General features: G+C 43.6%; 1 protein-coding gene across 6 annotated transcripts in view; it reads left to right on the top strand.

Moving 5' to 3' along the window:
* The window catches only part of fynb (FYN proto-oncogene, Src family tyrosine kinase b), a 54910-nt gene that overhangs the window by 37971 nt on the left and 8661 nt on the right, over positions 1-8278 (top strand). For 5 of the 6 annotated variants that reach the window (XM_036582539.1, XM_036582536.1, XM_036582542.1 and 2 more), the window contains exons 4-8: positions 62-158; positions 632-730; positions 2124-2227; positions 3227-3376; positions 7622-7786. In XM_036582539.1, coding sequence (XP_036438432.1) covers positions 62-158; positions 632-730; positions 2124-2227; positions 3227-3376; positions 7622-7786 — 615 coding nt within the window. The remainder of the gene's footprint in view (positions 1-61; positions 159-631; positions 731-2123; positions 2228-3226; positions 3377-7621; positions 7787-8278) is intronic. The other variant, XM_036582541.1, reaches the window with a different exon arrangement.

Genomic DNA, 8278 nt, shown 5'->3' with positions numbered 1-8278 from the left:
GTCTCTCTCTCTCTCTGTCTCTCTCTCTCTCTCTGTCTCTGTCTCTGTCTCCCTCTCTCAGGTGTGACTCTGTTTGTGGCTCTGTATGATTATGAGGCTCGTACTGAGGATGACCTGAGTTTCCAGAAGGCCGAGCGCTTCCAGATCCTCAACAACACGTGAGTCTCTCATCACTGCAGTTCAACTCCACTGATACTGCAGTGTGTCTCTGTCTCCCCCTGCTGACCACACGCACACAACTACAGCCGCACTGCTCACGCTCTGTTTCTCCTTCTCTCTCGTCTTCTTTCTCTTTCTCCCTATCTCTTGTCTTTCTTTCTCTCTCTCCTTTCTTTCTTTCTTTCTTTCTTTCTTTCTCTTTTCATTTGTTCTCTCTTTTGTTCTTTCTGTCTACCTCTCTTTTTTTCTCCTTATTTCTTTATTTCTACCTTTCTTTTATCATTAATTACTTCCTGCTTTCTTCTTTGTTTATTATTTCATTCTTTTTTTCTTTTTTCTCTCTACTCTCTAAGGCTTTGATTGATATGAGTGTTTTGTTGATGAAGCAGTGAAATGAATGATTGTTATGAATATTAATTGTGTGTGTGTGTGTGTATGTGTGTGTGTGTGTGTGTGTGTGTGTGTGTGTCAGTGAGGGGGACTGGTGGGAAGCTCGTTCTCTCACCACTGGAGGAACTGGATACATTCCCAGTAATTACGTCGCTCCCATCGACTCCATCCAGGCCGAGGAGTGAGTACAGAGTGTGTGTATTTGTGTGTGTGTGTGCACCTGTGTGTGTGTGTACGTGTGTGTGTGTGTGTGCACCTGTGTGTGTGTGTCTGTGTGCGTGTCTGTATGTGTGTGTCTGTGTGTGTGTCTGTATGTGTGTGTCTGTGTGTGTCATTGCCTCACTGATAAATGAAGCAGCTGTGTTGATGCTGTTGCTGTGGCGACAGGGCGGAGGCGATGTTATGATGTCACTGCTGAGCTACGCCTCGTGGTCATAGTTTGGCTGTGATCTGAACTGTTTCTGATTTGAATTAAGTTTAAACTGCAGACTCTGACCAGAGCGCCGACAGAAAACCCGATACATCTGATACATCGTCAATAAGGCTGTGTGAGACTCAATCAGTCATAATGACATTATCATCAGGGACTGACCGGTCAGTGGATGAAGACTGAGGTGTTTATGTGCTCACTGTACTCGACACTGTACTCGACACTGTACTCAATCTCTGTTTACACTCACACTGCAAGAAATCAGATCCAAAACTATGCGCATGCGTAGAGAACCGCTTAGTGTAGACGTTACCATGACAACCAGCATCACATCAGACAAGCAGTGAGTTACTGAGTGTTTAGGTTCTGTGTTTAATCTGCTCTGCAATTCGTGTCATTCATTTACTCAGATACTTATCTGAACAGCTCGTTATTGAGCTTTACGGTCGTCCATCCTGCTGACCCTCTTTAAGTCTTTTAAAGATCAGAGCATAAACTTCATCTCCTCTGCAGACCAGTTTCTGCTCCGCCATGTTGACCAGTATAAACTCTCACTATGACGCGACGAACATGATCAGAACGGACTTAAACTTTCCGATAGGGAATGTAATCAGATACAGGCGTTTACATGGATATTATTCTTCTATTTAACGGATTATTTACAGGATTACCCACCTCGATCAGTCGGATAGAGACTGTATTCTGACTAGACTATTCCTACTGAGGTGTTTACATGGACGTGCTCCTTTCCGATTGAACTGTTAATTATTAATTGTAACTGATTATTAATTGTTTCAGGCAGCAGGTAAACGTGATTAATGTGGTTATAACTGACATGCCAGGTTGTTATTACTTCATAACTTTATTGCAATAAACAGAAACAATTCCGAAAGCTACTGTTGATTTGTGCTGTCGATATGTGCTGCAGCTGGATATGGAGTATGTTGGCACAGCAGCACTGTTTCATCACATCCTCGTTAGTGTTGCTCTGCCAAATTACTCCATATCCAGCTGCAGCCCCGTAGTCCACACGTAGGGACGACAGCGGACATCGGCAGGGACTATTTGAGGATCCACAACAGTCAGAATTTGAATTTTATCATACAGTTATGACACAGCATGTGTCTCCCCCTGCTGTCTGCAGCTGGTACTTTGGTAAGATGGGCCGGAAAGATGCTGAGAGGCAGCTGCTGTCCCCAGGTAACGTGCGGGGCGCCTACCTGATCCGGGAGAGTGAAACCACAAAAGGTGAGTTTACCTGTTGGACACGCAGTGTCCTGCTTCTGTAACTGTGATTAATGCACCCTACATACCTACCATTACACCTCCATACGCCCCAACAAGCTCTGTATATACCCTTCTATACCCCCTAAAACCTCCATTTACCTCCATATACCCCACACACCCCAATATACCTCCATACACCCCAAAAAAAGGCCCATAGAATTCCACATCCCCCCCAAAGTTTATATACCTTCATATTCACCAAAAACATAGTATATACAGTAAATAACTCCATACAACTCAAAACGCTCTCTATATAACTCTGTATACCCCAGAAAGCCTTATATATTGCATATAACTCCATATACCCCAAATTCAGTATATAACTCCATATGCCTCGTAAATATACTAATATACAGTATATTCCTCCCCTTTTGGGGTATATATTATACCCCAAAAAGCTTTGTATATAAATGTGTACCCCATATATATATATATATATATATATATATATATATATATATACCCTTAGAAAGACATATATATCTCCATACACTCCAGAAAGCCCCATATACCTCCCTGTACCCAAAAAAACCTATATACCTTTAAACCCTATATAACCCTATACTTCCATATACCCCAAAAAGTCATATATACCTCTATATACACCAAAAGACCTAATCCTTACATACCTCCCTAAAAATCATTACATACCTCCCTACACCCCAGAAAGCCCCATATACCTTGACATAACCAAACCCTATATACCTTATTATACCCTAACAAGAGTGATATACCTGCACATACCCCAAAAACCCTTATGTTTGCCTCCATATACCCCAAAAGCCACATATGTACCTTATAAAAACTTGACATTTACCCACATGAACTGCGATACAGCCTCGAGTCCTCAGCCTCCCCAGCACTGAACTCTCCTCCAGGCTGATCCCAGTGTTATGAGTTAATGAATCAGGCCTGCATGGCTGCTGTTAGTGGTTGTGAGTAATGTGTATTGCTGTGCAGGTGCCTTCTCACTGTCTCTCCGGGACTGGGACGAGGTTAAGGGTGACCACGTGAAGCACTATAAGATCCGTAAGCTGGACAGTGGTGGATATTACATCACCACCCGCGCCCAGTTCGAAACGCTGCAGCAGCTGGTCCAGCATTACTCAGGTACGGCGCTGAGTGGCCTGTGGTTCCTGTATAAAGTGACATGTTGTTTACATTTGCATATCAGTAGCATTGTCGTCCGGGGTTTCTGTCCTTTCTGTCCAGCAGTCAGGGAGAGATTTTACACTGTATTTTGTTTAATCTGTTCTGTGCGCATTAAAGTAATGACTAGATAGCAATTACATTAGCAGTGTGAGCTTATCTAGCACCACATCAGAGTAATCTGAGCTCTGTGGAACAGTCGGAGACGTCAAGAGAGGAGAAAAATGATCATCTAACTGTAAATCATGATAACAGCAGACTGAGAAATAAGAATAAACACTAAGCAGCTGTTTAAACAGGTGTTAGCGTTAGCTGGCTAGTTAGCGCAGCTGCTTGTAGAAACATTAGCTTAGAGAAACTCATCTCTGCTTGTTGTGATTCAGGAAACTAAAATAAAAACCTACCAACCTCATATAAATTCAGTCAGAAACATCTTCTGTCCAGCTCTCCAATAAACTGTCTTCTCTTGTATATTCTTGTTTATTTATTCAGTGAAATCAATTGTTTGAAAATGTGTTGCTCAACTTGATCACGTGATGGATTATCTGCGTCTCGATTGGCTGTTGGAAGTTGAGACAGTTGCAAGTGGCTGAGTTTTAAGCGAGTTGTTGGACACTTTACATTACGCAGCTCAAATGCAATTTAGTTTCATGTAGATTTCAAGCAACTAAAGTTGCATTAGAGTTTCACCGTGTAGAGCCAGCCTGCAATGTGAATGAGATACACTGAATGATCTGGTGCTGCATGTACTATAATGAAGTGTAAGACTTTTTAACACTCAATAATGTTATGTAACATATTATATTATTATATTATTATGAAATATAATAAAAATGGAAAGATCCGATGCTGTATGTTTTATGAAGCGTCTAAGTAATATGTTGTACCAGTTATAATTATGGTGAACTATGGTTGAATTACAGTGTACACATAGATTGGGCTCATGCAGAGCTTGTGTTTGTGTTTTTATCTCTTTGTTATAAATCCATAAATCCAGTAAAACATGATCTTGGAGTGAACGTTTCTGCAGCAGGTGGATCTAGAAGAGCATTAAGGTGTTTCTTAGGTGTTTGCTGGCTGGAGAAAAGCTCTGTGATCTCATCAGCAGAGAAAGCGAATGTGTTGCAGTTGGGATCAGAGTGAGCGGCAGTAAAGATCACTGTGTTTACCGATCAATACACTGATCTGCCCACTGGAGCTCAATGAGGAGTGACTACGAGAGATAAGAGATCAGCAGCTGACGTTTATGATGTAGATAATGTGGAGATTTAGCACTGAGACAGAGATTTGCACTCAGTTAGTGAAAACAGTACTAATATTTTCAGATCTAATGCAATTTTAGACTCTGAGGTCAACTTTAGATTTGATTTCTGATATTTTCTGTGACAATATATTGTTAAAGTGGTAAAACAAAATATATTATGTATATCGTCAGTGCTTGTAGACACTGACCAACTGCATGTTTCATTATAAAGAGGGCAAAATTAGTCCCGTTTTACTGGATTTATTGACAAATATTAATAGTATTTTTTCTGTCTATTTTTACTCCAACTTATCAGAAGTATGAAAAGATAAATATCGTGAGGTCATGTATTGTGAAAGTATTGCAATGTTACATTTTTGCCATATCGCCCAGCTCTATAATCAAGTCTGTTAGAAGTTACTGAACAACTCTAAACAGTTTGAAGTGACTGTGATGATTTACTTATGCAGTTAGCTCTGTGCTAATTGGTGGGGTATAAGCTTCCATTACCTGTTAGCTACATTAGCCTCATAGCTTCAGTGCTAAAACTGAAGCAGCAAAGCTCAGACACCAAACACGTCTCCGCCGAGTTAGAGGGAGCAGAAAATGGGTAATTTTAATTTTGTACCGAACTATTCCTTTAAAAGCAGGAGGGGACGCTGGCGAGTGTGGGTAATCGCTCTGTTGCTGTGTTGAAGTGTCTCTAAGGTGAACGTCCTCTGTGTGTGTTCTGCCATATCGAGCTGCTTTATGGTGCTGCTAATGCTATTGACGGCTAACAGGGTGACTGGCTTTAATCACTGCTGGGACAGTCACTGCAGGCCATTAGTGCAGTAATACTCCGCTATCTGCTCTGTAGTGGCCTGAACAAACACCACGGGACACGTTACCACAAACAGCACACACACACAGGCGGACGTTAAATGTCAGGCAGACGTTAATGGAGACACCAGCAGAGCCAGAATGGGCTGATCGATGGAGAGCAAACAGGAGGCGTGGCGGAGGGGCTTTGTGTGTCAATGCGTGAGTGAGGTTTGTGGTTCAGTGACCTGAAGAAGTGTTACAGAGTGTATGTTTGTATAGCAGTGAGGGTGAAGATGTGTGATGAGGGCAGCAGTAGTGGACCAATACTGGACCAATATTAAATATGCACGAATATGGGGATATTTTTGCAGAAAGCTGGGTTCCCAGGTCATTCATCTAGGAATAAGGAAGTGTTTTCATTTCGCTATCTGCTGGTTAGGATGCGTTAAGCTGGAATGAGAAGTTTTGGGTTGGGTTTGAATTTATTTGGTTGGGTCATGTTTTGGGATGAGACGTTAGATTTGGTTCGCCTGGGATGTGTGATGGGGGCAGATGGGAATGTCTGACTGGGCTGAACTGGGATGTGTTGGGATAGGATGGGATGCCAGACTTGGCTGGACTGGGATGTGGTGGGTTAGGTTGCTATATTGGGTTGGGTTGGCATGGGCTGTATTGGGTTTGGTTGGCCTATGATGCATTGAGTTGGGATGTGTTTGGTTTAGTTGGAATGAGGAGGGCTGGGGTGTGTTAGGTCATGGTCAGTTGGGATGTCAGATTGGGCTGGGATGGGAAAGTTAAGATAGGATTTATTGGTTTGGGATGAGATGTGCTGGGTCAGGTTGGCACGTTAGGATGGACTGGATCAAGACGGGCTGTGTTGGGTTGGTCTGGGATGCACGGAGTTGATCTGTGATGGGTTGGGTTAGGTTGGTATGGGTTGTGCTTGGTTAGAATATGATGGAATGGGTTGGGATGGGCGGCGTTGGGTTGGATTGGTCAGGGTTGGGAATAGGTTGCATCCCATCTCATCTTAGGATGAGATGGGATGCATTGGGTTAGGATGAGATGCACTCGGTTTAGTGATGTGCTGAGATAGAATGGGATACATTGGGTTTGGAGGGGATATGTTGAGTTGGGATGAGTTGGGCTGGGATGTTTTTCATTGGGATGCGTTGGGTTGGTTTGGAATGGGATGGGATGTGTTGGGTTAGTCTGGGATGAAATAGGTTGGGATGCGTTGGGTTGGCTTAGAATGGAATGGAATGCGCTGGGTTGGTTTGGAATGAGATGGCATGTGTTGGGTTGATTTGGAATGTGATGGCATGTGTTGGGTTGACTTGGAATGGGATGGGATGTATAGGGTTGATTTGGAATGGGATGGCATGTGTTGGGTTGATTTGGAATGGGATGGCATGTGTTGGGTTGATTTGGAATGGGATGGGATGTGTTGGGTTGATTTGGAATGGGATGTGATGTGTAGGGTTGACTTGGAATGGGATGGGATGTGTAGGGTTGACTTGGAATGGGATGGGATGTGTAGGGTTGATTTCGAATGTGATGGCATGTGTTCGGTTGATTTGGAATGGGATGGGATGTGTAGGGTTGATTTCGAATGTGATGGCATGTGTTGGGTTGATTTGGAATGGGATGGGATGTGTAGGGTTGATTTGGAATGGGATGGGATGTGTAGGGTTGATTTGGAATGGGATAGTATGTGTTGGGTTGGCTTGGAATGGGATGGGATGTGTAGGGTTGATTTCGAATGTGATGGCATGTGTTGGGTTGATTTGGAATGGGATGGGATGTGTAGGGTTGATTTGGAATGGGATAGTATGTGTTGGGTTGGCTTGGAATGGGATGGGATGTGTAGGGTTGATTTGGAATGGGATGGCATGTGTTGGGTTGATTTGGAATGGGATGGCATGTGTTGGGTCAGGTTGTGTTGGGCTGGAATTTGTCACTTGTCTTTATGTATATATTAGTCCAGGTTTTAATCTTTGCTGTGCTTCAGATTCTGCTTGCCACAGCGTTTGGCCGTCTGCTTCCCTGCAGGTCTTCCGTAACTCTTCCATCTCTTTCCTCCTTTCTGTATGTGTGTATGTGCATCTATGCTGTGTGTGTATGTGCGGTTATGTGTATGTGCGGCTGATGTGGTTCAGAGCGAGCTGCAGGTCTGTGTTGCCGCCTGATCGTTCCGTGCCATAAAGGGATGCCGCGCCTGACTGACCTGTCGGTCAAAACCAAAGACGTGTGGGAGATCCCACGGGAGTCGCTGCAGCTTATAAAGCGGCTGGGCAACGGCCAGTTTGGGGAGGTCTGGATGGGTATGGCCACTCCCACCTCGCCTAACAACAACCCCTTAACAGTGCCTGCATGTAGCAGCCGTGGCTAGCAAAGGCCATAAGGAGAGACGGAAGGGAGCGTCCTTCAAAAGGGTGGAGTCTAAAACGCAGAGATGTAGACTGAAAGGTTGCTGAACTGGAGTAGCTGAAGGCAGAAAACTTAGAGTTTAGTGTTCAAGGAGTAGTTTAGGACCCCCAAAAACTGGTGGTGACCTCAGGAGACCTTTGGAGGAAACTTTTACTTTTTTAAGGTGGATTGAAGGCACGAGAAGTCAAGGGTTCCACCCCAGATTATAAGACCACAAAAACATTGTGTAACATTTGGATGGGATCTGGGGTCTTTTCCATTTTTCAAGCAGTCAGAAATCCCCCCAGGCCTTCTTGTAGCTACACTGCTGACTGGAGTACATACACTACTTTTTAGCTAAATTAGCCTTGCAGCTCCAGGGCTACAACTAAACTTACTTAACTTCT

The sequence above is a fragment of the Colossoma macropomum genome, unplaced genomic scaffold (genome assembly GCF_904425465.1).
Source record: "Colossoma macropomum unplaced genomic scaffold, Colossoma_macropomum, whole genome shotgun sequence".
Classification (NCBI taxonomy): domain Eukaryota; kingdom Metazoa; phylum Chordata; class Actinopteri; order Characiformes; family Serrasalmidae; genus Colossoma; species Colossoma macropomum.
Note: the sequence above shows the minus strand (reverse complement) of the source record. Positions and strands in the feature narration are given on the sequence as shown.